This window comes from Coregonus lavaretus, assembly GCF_964263955.1.
Source record: "Coregonus lavaretus genome assembly, chromosome: 1".
In the NCBI taxonomy this organism is placed as follows: domain Eukaryota; kingdom Metazoa; phylum Chordata; class Actinopteri; order Salmoniformes; family Salmonidae; genus Coregonus; species Coregonus lavaretus.
Window position 1 is genome coordinate 8,948,975 of NC_139988.1, and position 12,707 is coordinate 8,961,681.

Genomic DNA, 12,707 nt, shown 5'->3' on the forward strand with positions numbered 1-12,707 from the left:
AAATTAACTTTAAACAAGGCACACCTGTTAATTGAAATGCATTCCCGGTGACTACCTCATGAAGCTGGTTGAGAGAATGCCAAGAGTGTGCAAAGCTGTCATCAAGGCAAAGGGTGGCTACTTTGAAGAATCTCAAATATAAAATATATCTTGATTTGTTTAACACTTTTTTGGTTACTACATGATTCCATATGTGTTATTTCATAGTTTTGATGTCTTCACTATTATTCTACAATGTAGAAAATATGTGTGTCCAAACTTTTGCCTGGTACTGTATATAAACTCAGCAAAAAAAGAAACGTCCGCTCACTGTCAACTGCGTTTATTGTCAGCAAACTTAACGTGTAAATTTTTGTATGAACATAACAAGATTCAGCAACTGAGACATAAACTGAACAAGTTCCACAGACATGTGACTAACAGAAATTTAATAATGTGTCCCTGAACAAAGGTAACAGTCAGTATCTGGTGTGACCACCAGCTGCATTAAGTACTGCAGTGCATCCCCTCCTCATGGACTGCACCAGCTTTGCCAGTTCTTACTGTGAGATGTTACCCCACTCTTCCACCAAGGCACCTGCATGTTCCCAGACATTTCTGGGGGGAATGGCCCTAGCCCTCACCCTCCGATCCAACAGGTTCCAGACGTGCTCAATGGGATTGAGATCCGGGCTCTTCGCTGGCCATGGCAGAACACTGACATTCCTGTCTTGCAGGAAATCACGTACAGAATGAGCAGTATGGCTGGTGGCATTGTCATGCTGGAGGGTCATGTCAGGATGAGCCTGCAGGAAGGGTACCACATGAGGGAGGAGGATGTCTTCCCTGTAACGCACAGCGTTGAGATTGCCTGCAATGACAACAAGCTCAGTCCGATGATGCTGTGACACACCGCCCCAGACCATGACGGACACTCCACCTCCAAATCGATCCTGCACCAGAGTACAGGCCTGTCCGTCCTGTCTCCCTGTAGTGCTGTCTTAGGCGTCTCACAGTACGGACATAGCAATTTATTGCCCTGGCCACATCTGCAGTCCTCATGCCTCCTTGCAGCATGCCTAAGGCACGTTCACGCAGATGAGCAGGGACCGTGGGCATCTTTCTTTTGGTGTCAGTAGAAAGGCCACCTTAGCGTCCTAAATTTTCATAACTGTGACCTTAATTGCCTACCGTCTGTAAGCTGTTAGTGTCTTAACGACCGTTCCACAGGTGCATGTTCATTAATTATTTATGGTTCATTGAATAAGCATGGGAAACAGTGTTTAAACCCTTTACAATGAGGATCTGTGAAGTTATTTGGATTTTTACGAATTATCTTTGAAAGACAGGGTCCTGAAAAAGGGACGTTTCTTTTTTTGCTGTGTTTATATTCAAGTTTTTTTAAAAGTTGTTTCTAATAATCATAAGCTCCACATCTGGACCACAGGCATACAATCACCATGAACATGATGGTCTGTGCTCCTTCTCTCTCTGATTCCAGAGGAGCTGGGTTAAATGCGGAAGACACATTTCGGTTGAATGTATTCAGTTGTGCAACTGACTATGTATCCCCTTTTCCCTTCTCCTCCTCCCTAGGTACATACTGCCAGCAGAGGGAGGTAGAGGCCATCACTGAGGGGGTGGAGGAGGACGATTCCTGTTGCTGCTGTGAGCCGGGCCACCTGCCACATTTCCTGTCCTGCAACGCAGCCTTCAACCTGCGATGGCTGGCCTGGGAGGTCACCACCACCAAGTACCTGCTGGAGGGCTACAGCATCAGCGAGAACAACGCTGCCACAATGCTGCAGGTGTACGACCTGCACAAACTGCTCATCACCTACTATCTGAAGGTTGTAGACCTTTTGACTTCTTATGGAAATGTAACAGACAATAAAGACTTGAATTTGAATTTAACCTATGATCTAAGGAGTATAATATTCACTTATTTTTTTACTTTCAACATCTTTGTAATTCATTACTGGTTTTATTTCATAAGCAGTTAAGTCTGAGCTTCGTCTTATGCAAGCAAAAAGGAGTAGGCCATAAAAAGATATATTTCATCATCAATTCTCTGTCATTGTTCCCTCATGTTTCACCTCTAGAGCATAATCTACTACCTGATCCAGTCCCTGAAGCTACAGACGTGGATCAAGGATCCCTCTATCATGGAGGCTCTGGTGTCCTACACCAAGTGGCACCACATAGAGAGAGACCCGGCCGTGTTCAGCGTTAAGATAGACGAGGACTACGTCCACTGCCTCCAGGGCGTCACCAGGGCCAGCTTCTGTAACATCTATCTGGAATGGATCCTGTACTGTGCCAACAAAATGGAGGAGGTGAGTGGAGATGTGAGACTGCAATGCACAGTACAGTCATGCATGTAGTCAGGAAAATTCCAGGGCCTTGTCTAGTTCATTTTTCCTTGTCAGGAAAACTCCATGCCCAAGTCATTTTTTGGTTTCCTTGCTTCTGGTCATTTCAGAGGATGTGAACACTGATGTACTTTGACCCTTGTGTTTTGCCAGCCTGTGGACTGTGACGAGGACTCCCCTCTGGTCACTCTGTGCTATGCCTTGTCTGTGCTGGGCAGGAGATCCTTGGGGACAGCATCTCACAACATGTCCAACAGGTGAACCTTCCATAGCTGTCAAATATGAATTCCTTTCACGTTATATATGGGGTGTTATTACCCTCCAGTGATGTTGTGTTGTGTTATATATGGGGTTTTATTTCCCTCCAGTGATGTTGTGTTGTGTTATATATGGGGTTTTATTACCCTCCAGGCATGTTGTGTTGTGTTATATATGAGGTGTTATTACCCTCCAGTGATGTTGTGTTGTGTTATATATGGGGTTTTATTACCCTCCAGGGATGTTGTGTTGTGTTATATATGGGGTTTTATTTCCCTCCAGGGATGTTGTGTTATATATGGGGTGTTATTACCCTCCAGGGATGTTGTGTTATATTTGGGGTGTTATTACCCTGCAGGGATGTTGTGTTGTGATATATATGGGGTGTTATTACCCTCCAGGGATGTTGTGTTGTGTTATATATGGGGTTTTATTACCCTCCAGTGATGTTGTGTTGTGTTATATATGGGGTGTTATTACCCTCCAGGGATGTTGTGTTGTGTTATATATGGGGTGTTATTACCCTCCAGTTGTGTTGTGTTATATATGGGGTGTTATTACCCTCCAGGCATGTTGTGTTGTGATATATATGGGGTTTTATTACCCTCCAGGGATGTTGTGTTATATATAGGGTGTTATTACCCTCCAGGGATGTTGTGTTATATTTGGGGTGTTATTACCCTCCAGGGATGTTGTGTTGTGTTATATATGAGGTTTTATTACCCTCCAGGGATGTTGTGTTGTGTTATATATGGGGTGTTATTACCCTCCAGGCATGTTGTGTTGTGATATATATGGGGTTTTATTTCCCTCCAGGGATGTTGTGTTGTGTTATATATGGGGTTTTATTACCCTGTAGGGATGTTGTGTTGTGTTATATATGGGGTTTTATTACCCTCCAGGGATGTTGTGTTGTGTTATATATGGGGTGTTATTACCCTCCAGGGATGTTGTGTTGTGTTATATATGGGGTTTTATTACCCTGTAGGGAGGTTGTGTTGTGTTATATATGGGGTTTTATTACCCTGTAGGGATGTTGTGTAGTGTTATATATGGGGTTTTATTACCCTCCAGGGATGTTGTGTTATATATGGGGTTTTATTACCCTCCAGGGATGTTGTGTTATATATGGGGTTTTATTACCCTCCAGAGATGTTGTGTTGTGTTATATATGGGGGTTTATTACCCTCCAGGGATGTTGTGTTGTGTTATATATGGGGTGTTATTACCCTCCAGGCATGTTGTGTTGTGATATATATGGGGTGTTATTACCCTCCAGGCATGTTGTGTTGTGATATATATGGGGTGTTATTACCCTCCAGGGATGTTGTGTTGTGTTATATATGGGGTGTTATTACCCTCCAGGGATGTTGTGTTGTGATATATATGGGGTGTTATTACCCTCCAGGGATGTTGTGTTGTGATATATATGGGGTGTTATTACCCTCCAGGGATGTTGTGTTGTGTTATATATGGGGTTTTATTACCCTGTAGGGATGTTGTGTTGTGTTATATATGGGGTTTTATTACCCTTTAGGGATGTTGTGTAGTGTTATATATGGGGTTTTATTACCCTCCAGGGATGTTGTGTTATATATGGGGTTTTATTTCCCTCCAGGGATGATTTAACACATCAAGCCACAATGAGCTGTAGTTTATTGATATTCCATAAGGGGGCAGCTATAGCTCTCTGTAGTATCACAGGGATACGTGACGTGAGTCTAAATTCTACCCCTCTGTTGCTGTAATGTGATAAACACCTTGACAATTCCCCCTTTCTCTTTTTCTCTAACTCAGTTTGGAGTCGTTCTTGTATGGGTTCAACACTCTGTTCAAAGGAGACTTCCGTATCGCCACTAAAGATGAGTGGGTGTTCACGGACATGGATTTGCTGCAGAAAGTGGTGGTCCCAGGCGTGAGGATGAGTCTCAAGCTCCATCAGGTATTCACAATAGCCTACTTTGAAGACAATACCATTCTCTTTCTCCCTTATTGAAGTAGAATATGGTGGTAACTGTACATTTAACCTTGAGCTCTTCCTGTGCTTTCTCAGTGGACTGCACGTGTATCTTGATGTACAGTGGAGCTGCAAATATAAGCCAGGAGGCAATCAAAGGCACATTGTCGATAAGTACACTGCACTTGACTTTTAAAGGTAATTTACCCTTGAGCTGCTTTTATTATGAATACGATTCCCGCAAATGTCTGAAAAATTGCCTTTAAAAGGTGCAATTCACTGTAAACCACAGTGGTGAGGGGAGGACTGATCATAATAATGGCTGTAATGGAATAATGGAATGGTATCAAGCACATGGAAACTGTGTTACCGTTCCATTTATTCCATTCCAGCCATTATTCCATTCCCGTCCTCCCCAATTAAGGTGCCACCAGCTGCCTGTGCTGTAAACGCTGCGGATATAGGCTCAAGTGTAAATGACATATTAAAGGTCAAAAAGTTGTCGACAATGCTCCGTTAATTGAATCCCGTCCTTAAAGTGGTTCAGTTAATCCCTGTAATAAAACTTTTACTCACACCGATATACTTACTGCTTTGTTCCTTGGTTGCTCTCAGGACCACTTTACATGTCTGGAGGAGACAGAGGAGCCAGCCATGTTGTATGAGGCCATTAGTAACTACAAGGCCAGTCTGGTGATCTGCCATGAGAGTGACCCAGCCTGGAGGAAGGCGGTTCTGTCCAGCCGGGACACTTTGCTCACACTGAGACACATGGTGGACGACGGCACGGACGAGTACAAGATCATCATGCTCTACAAACGCCACCTCAGCTTCAAGGTCATCAAGGTGGGTGTTGGATGAATGGTGTAGGGTGATGTTGCCCCTAGACGCTGATCTTGGGTCAGTGTTGCATTTCCCCCACAAATGGTTAAGGTTAGGATTGGGGAAGGGGAACCTGATCCTAGACCTGTACAGTTGAGCTGAACACATGCTGAATTCCAAGCCCCTACTCCGTGGCCACCTTTGTAGATCTGAGAGGATTGGATAAATATGGCGTTTTTTCTAAGATGAAGTTATTACCATATTTCTTACATCTATCCAGTCATCTCATATCTACAGAAGGGGCTATGGTACTATAGGTCAAACTGGAATGATTCAGCATTGTTGTCTGTTCAAGCTGTCTGGAACATGAGATTACGTGATTCTGATCAACTCTACATATTGATAGAGTTTAGCTTTAGAAGTGTGGGGTGTATGAGTTGTTGGTTTGATTAATACATAAAGAAACTTGATCCAAATGGTTCTGCCATATCCAGTTGATTAAAATGGTGATTTAATCAGAGTAAAGAAATGTGGATTTGGACTGCGTGTCATGTGTATTCAGATGTCAGTAATACTACCCTCTTCATCCTCTCCTCTCTTCTAGATCAATAAGGAGTGTGTAAGGGGCCTGTGGGCCGGCCAGCAGCAGGAGCTGGTGTTCTTACGCAACCGCAACCCGGAGCGCGGCAGCATCCAGAACTCCAAGCAGACCCTCCGAAACATGATCAACTCGTCGTGCGACCAGCCGCTGGGCTACCCCATGTACGTGTCCCCCCTCACCACCTCCTACATGGGCACCCACAAGCAGCTGAGGAGCATCTGGGGCGGCCCTCTCAGCCTGGACAGCATCAAGACCTGGCTCTTGTCCAAGTGGCTGCGGTAAGTTCTGGCTGCTGGAGGCAGGCCAAGGGGAAACAGAGGGGGCTCCTTTATCAGCCAGTCTGCTAGTGCTCTGCTCCCCTATGGATGGAATCCAATCAGGGCTTTTTCTTCTGTGACAGCACCACTCTTCCCAAACCCTACAGGGCCAAAGTGCTGCGACGTGTTCAGCTGCATCCAGCGCAATTTGAATAACTACAGTTGAAGTCGGAAGTTTACATACACCTTAGCCAAACACATTTAAACTCAGTTTTTCACAATTCATGACATTTAATCCTAATAAAAATTCCCTGTCTTAGGTCAGTTAGTTATTTTAAGAATGTGAAATATCAGAATAATAGTAGAGAGAATGATTTATTTCAGCTTTTATTTATTTCATCACATTCCTAGTAGGTCAGAAGTTTACACACACTCAATTAGTATTTGGTAGCATTGCCTTTAAATTGTTTAACTTGGGTCAAACGTTTCGGGTAGCCTTCTACAAGCTACCCACAATAAGTTGGGTGAATTTTGGCCCATTCCTCCTGACAGAGCTGGTGTAACTGAGTCAGGTTTGGAGGCCTCCTTGCTCGCACACGCTTTTTCAGTTCTGCCCACACATTTTCTATAGGATTGAGGTCAGAGCTTTGTGATGGCCACTCCAATACCTTGACTTTGTTGTCCTTAAGTCATTTTGCCATAACTTTGGAAGTATGCTTGGGGTCATTGTCCATTTGGAAGACCCATTTGCGACCAAGCTTTAACTTCCTGACTGATGTCTTGAGATGTTGCTTCAATATATCCACATAATTTTCCTTCCTCATGATGCCATCTATTTTGTGAAGTGCACCAGTCCCTCCTGCAGCAAAGCACCCCCACAGCATGATGCTGCCACCCCCGTGCTTCACGGTTAGGATGGTGTTCTTCGGCTTGCAAGCGACCCCCTTTTTCCTCCAAACATAACGATGGTCATTATGCCCAAACAGTTCTATTTTTGTTTCATCAGATCAGAGGACATTTCTCCAAAAAGTACGATCTTTGTCCCCATGTGCAGTTGCAAACCGTAGTCTGGCTTTTTTATGGCGGTTTTGGAGCAGTGGCTTCTTCCTTTCTGAGCGGCCTTTCAGGTTATGTCGATATAGGACTCGTTTTACTGTGGATATAGATACTTTTGTACCTGTCCATCTTCACAAGGTCCTTTGCTGTTGTTCTGGGATTGATTTGCACTTTTCGCACCAAAGTATGTTCATCTCTAGGAGACAGAACGCGTCTCCTTCCTGAGCGGTATGACGGCTGCGTGGTCCCATGGTGTTTATACTTGCGTACTATTGTTTGTACAGATGAACGTGGTACCTTCAGGCGTTTGGAAATTGCTCCCAAGGATGAACCAGACTTTTGGAGGTCTACAATTGTTTTTCTGAGGTCTTGGCTGATTTCTTTGGATTTTCCCATGATGTCAAGCAAAGAGGCACTGAGTTTGAAGGTAGGCCTTGAAATACATCCACAGGTACACCTCCAATTGACTCAAATGATGTCAATTAGCCTATCAGAAGCTTCTAAAGCCATGACATAATTTTCTGGAATTTTCCAAGCTGTTTAAAGGCACAGTCAACTTAGTGTATGTAAACTTCTGACCCTCTGGAATTGTGATACAGTGAATTATAAGTGAAAAAATCTGTCTGTAAACAATTGTTGGAAAAATTACTTGTGTCATGCACAAAGTAGATGTCCTAACCGACTTGCCAAAACTATAGTTTGTTAACAAGACATTTGTGGAGTGGTTGAAAAACAAGTTTTAATGACTCCAACCTAAGTGTATGTAAACTTCCGACTTCAACTGTACCATCTACTGTTAGGCTTATGGGCCTTTTATGTTTAGTGTGAGGCGTGGCCTGCACTGTAAACTACTTATAGGGACATGTTTTCATTTGAGATCAGATTGAGAGTTTTTAATCCAGATTCATTGCCCTTCAGTTATAGTTAAATGTTTTCACTCCATTTTAATAAAGCTGTTAAGGTGTATAGAAAGGTAACATAGGCTGTGTGTGTGTTGTGTTGCAGGGTGCGGAAGGATAACCTGACCAGCTGTAACAGTGGTGTGAACATGGAGGATGTGGACTGTGCAGGGGGCTCCTCTTCTCTGAGCCACAACCCAAACTCCATCACCTCCCAGAGCCTGAGTCTGTACCAGGCCAGGCCCAACAGGACCTCTCACGCCAATAGGCAGCACGCTACAGGTTTGGTTCTCTATAGGAGGCACACATGCATGCTCCTGACAGATGCAATACATGATACGTTTAAAGGGATAGTTCACCCAAGTTTCAACATTTAGTTGGTTTCCTTACCATGAAAGCATTACACGTCTAAGTAGAACCTTGCGCAGCTATGTTCATGGTTCTGCCATGTTAGGTTCTGCCAGCTATGTTCAGGGTTCTGCCATGTTAGGTTCTGCCAGCTATGTTCAGGGTTCTGCCATGTTAGGTTCTGTCAGCTATGTTCATGGTTCTGCCATGTTAGGTTCTGCCAGCTATGTTCAGGGTTCTGCCATGTTAGGTTCTGCCAGCTATGTTCAGGGTTCTGCCATGTTAGGTTCTGTCAGCTATGTTCATGGTTCTGCCATGTTAGGTTCTGCCAGCTATGTTCAGGGTTCTGCCATGTTAGGTTCTGCCAGCTATGTTCATGGTTCTGCCAGCTATGTTCAGGGTTCTGCCATGTTAGGTTCTGCCAGCTATGTTCAGGGTTCTGCCATGTTAGGTTCTGCCAGCTATTTTCATGGTTCTGCCAGCTATGTTCAGGGTTCTGCCATGTTAGGTTCTGCCAGCTATTTTCATTGTTCTGCCATGTTAGGTTCTGCCAGCTATGTTCATGGTTCTGCCAGCTATGTTCATTGTTCTGCCATGTTAGGTTCTGCCAGCTATGTTCATGGTACTGCCATGTTAGGTTCTGCCAGCTATTTTCATGGTTCTGCAATGTTAGGTTCTGACAGCTATGTTCAGGGTTCTGCCATGTTAGGTTCTGCCAGCTATGTTCATGGTTCTGCCAGCGATGTTCATGGTTCTGCCATGTTAGGTTCTGACAGCTATGTTCATGGTTCTGCCATGTTAGGTTCTGCCAGCTATGTTCATGGTTCTGCCATGTTAGGTTCTGCCAGCTATGTTCATGGTTCTGTCAGCTATGTTCATGGTTCTGCCATGTTAGGTTCTGCCAGCGATGTTCATGGTTCTGCCATGTTAGGTTCTGACAGCTATGTTCATGGTTCTGCCATGTTAGGTTCTGCCAGCTATGTCCATGGTTCTGCCAGCTATGTTCATGGTTCTGCCATGTTAGGTTCTGCCAGCTATGTTCATTGTTCTGCCATGTTAGGTTCTGCCAGCTATGTTCATGGTTCTGCCAGCTATGTTCAGGGTTCTGCCATGTTAGGTTCTGCCAGCTATTTTCATGGTTCTGCCAGCTATGTTCATGGTTCTGCCATGTTAGGTTCTGACAGCTATGTTCAGGGTTCTGCCATGTTAGGTTCTGCTAGCTATGTTCATGGTTCTGCCATGTTAGGTTCTGCCTGCTATGTTCATGGTTCTGTCAGCTATGTTCATGGTTCTGCTATGTTAGGTTCTGCCAGCGATGTTCATGGTTCTGCCATGTTAGGTTCTGACAGCTATGTTCATGGTTCTGCCATGTTAGGTTCTGCCTGCTATGTTCATGGTTCTGTCAGCTATGTTCATGGTTCTGCTATGTTAGGTTCTGCCAGCGATGTTCATGGTTCTGCCATGTTAGGTTCTGACAGCTATGTTCATGGTTCTGCCATGTTAGGTTCTGCCAGCTATGTTCATGGTTCTGCCAGCAATGTTCAGGGTTCTGCCATATTAGGTTCTGAAAGCTAAGTTTCAAGTTTCTGACATGTTAGGTTCTGACAGCTATGTTCAGGTTTCTGCCATGTTAGGTTCTGCCAGCTATGTTCATGGTTTTGCCATGTTAGGTTCTGCCAGCTATGTTCAGGGTTCTGCCATGTTAGGTTCTGCCAGCTATGTTCATGGTTCTGCCATGTTAGGTTCTGCCAGCTATGTTCATTGTTCTGCCATGTTAGGTTCTGCCAGCTATGTTCATTGTTCTGCCATGTTAGGTTCTGCCAGCTATGTTCATGGTTCTGCCAGCTATGTTCAGGGTTCTGCCATGTTAGGTTCTGCCAGCTATTTTCTTGGTTCTGCCAGCTATGTTCAGGGTTCTGCCATGTTAGGTTCTGCCAGCTATTTTCATTGTTCTGCCATGTTAGGTTCTGCCAGCTATGTTAATGGTTCTGCCAGCTATGTTCATTGTTCTGCCATGTTAGGTTCTGCCAGCTATGTCCATGGTACTGCCATGTTAGGTTCTGCCAGCTATTTTCATGGTTCTGCAATGTTAGGTTCTGACAGCTATGTTCAGGGTTCTGCCATGTTAGGTTCTGCCAGCTATGTTCATGGTTCTGCCAGCGATGTTCATGGTTCTGCCATGTTAGGTTCTGACAGCTATGTTCATGGTTCTGCCATGTTAGGTTCTGCCAGCTATGTTCATGGTTCTGCCATGTTAGGTTCTGCCAGCTATGTTCATGGTTCTGTCAGCTATGTTCATGGTTCTGCCATGTTAGGTTCTGCCAGCGATGTTCATGGTTCTGCCATGTTAGGTTCTGACAGCTATGTTCACGGTTCTGCCATGTTAGGTTCTGCCAGCTATGTTCACGGTTCTGCCATGTTAGGTTCTGCCAGCTATGTTCACAGTTCTGCCATGTTAGGTTCTGCCAGCTATGTTCATAGTTCTGCCATGTTAGGTTCAGACAGCTATGTTCACGGTTCTGCCTTGTTAGGTTCTGACACTGACTGGGTCGTGTTATCTGTATGTGCATCCATCCAGGGAGGAGAGAGTACCGGAGCCGCTCAGTGCAGCCCCAGAGCCAGCGGCCTCCAGTCACCAGCCAGTCAGGGCCCATCCTGGATAATCAGCAGGTGTCAGCTTCGGCCAATGGCCAGGTGCAGCACCTCTCCAACAGCCAGCTGTCCTTCAACACCTCCATCGCCTCAGTCTTCTCCCAGGTGCCACGGCTCTCCACGGCCGGGGGCCAGCTGAGTTCCCAGCTCCAGGCTGCAGCCCACCACCGCTCAAGCCAGGTGTCCTCCTCCAGCTCCACCCTCAGCCTGCTGTTCGGCAAGAGGAGCTTCTCCAGTGGCCTTGTCATCTCTGGCCTGTCGGCGGCCGAGGGTGGCAACACCACGGACACACAGTCGTCCAGTAGTGTCAACATCGCCATGGGTGGACCCTCCTGCCGGTCCACCAGCAGACCCACACAGGTAGAAGTCAGAGCTCCAGCCACATAATATATTTATGAAACTATATTACCGCTTATCATGAAACTATATTACCACTTAACAATGTTGTGGTTATCTATGTAGGCATTTAATGTCAACAGTTGATTGAGGACACTTATCAGACATGAGTTAGAACCTCTACAAAAATTAGCTTTTTAGCTGGTATAATGCATCAGATTTCAGATTGTATTAATACATTATTTTCTATGTTTTTCCAGTGGACATCAGAGCCCTACGAGACTGTAGATGCAACCTACTCCAACACTCCCAATGGCACGAAAGACAACACAGCGTCAAATGATAAAGGCTGCACACAGGGTACGGATAAGAGCCAGGAGGACACAGCAGCCTCTGCAACCCACGAACTTCCAGAGCAAATGACTATCTGAGAGCACCAACACATGCCTCACTCCGCAGCATGTTCAGTCCCAGGACTATCTGAGAGCACCAACACATGCCTCACTCCGCAGCATGTTCAGTCCCAGGACTATCTGAGAGCACCAACACATGCCTCACTCCGCAGCATGTTCAGTCCCAGGACTATCTGAGAGTACCAACACATGCCTCACTCCGCAGCATGTTCAGTCCCAGGACTATCTGAGAGTACCAACAAATGCCTCACAAAAATAGAGCTGATTTATTGGGACATCATAATGCCCATAAATGAAAGGAGAAAGAACAAAACACAAACCTTTTTGGCATCAAGCCATCGGCTTAGATTCAATCCAGACTGCAGGAGATCCGTGTTATAGCGCGATTTACATTTAAAGGTAATTTCCAATTGAGTTGACATATGCAGCTCCATGAATGTGGAAACATTGCCTTTAAATGGTGCATACCCGGGCCTCCCGTGTGGCGCAGTGGTCTAAGGCGTCACTACAGACCCGGGTTCGATCCCAGGCTGTGTCGCAGCCGGCTGCGATCGGAAGACCCATGAGCATGAGGCGGCGCACAATTGGCCCAGCGTCATCCGGGTTAGGGGAGGGTTTGGCCGGCCGGGATGTCCTTGTCCCATTGCGCTCTAGAGACTCCTTGTGGCGGGCCGGGCGCCTGCAAGCTGACTTCAGTCGCCAGTTGGACGGTGTTTCCTCCGACTGGGTTAAGCGAGCAGTGTGTCAAGAAGCAGTG

General features: G+C 45.5%; 1 protein-coding gene across 1 annotated transcript in view; it reads left to right on the top strand.

Moving 5' to 3' along the window:
• The window catches only part of LOC311130766 (pecanex-like protein 2), a gene marked incomplete at both ends in the record, with an annotated part of 46,232 nt that extends 34,264 nt beyond the window's left edge, over positions 1-11,968 (top strand). Inside the window, 9 exon segments of the mRNA XM_084163559.1 lie at positions 1,576-1,829; positions 2,082-2,315; positions 2,505-2,608; positions 4,407-4,551; positions 5,182-5,412; positions 5,993-6,267; positions 8,308-8,483; positions 11,128-11,561; positions 11,798-11,968. Coding sequence (XP_084019685.1) covers positions 1,576-1,829; positions 2,082-2,315; positions 2,505-2,608; positions 4,407-4,551; positions 5,182-5,412; positions 5,993-6,267; positions 8,308-8,483; positions 11,128-11,561; positions 11,798-11,968 — 2,024 coding nt within the window.
• Between the last annotated feature and the right edge of the window lie 739 nt (positions 11,969-12,707).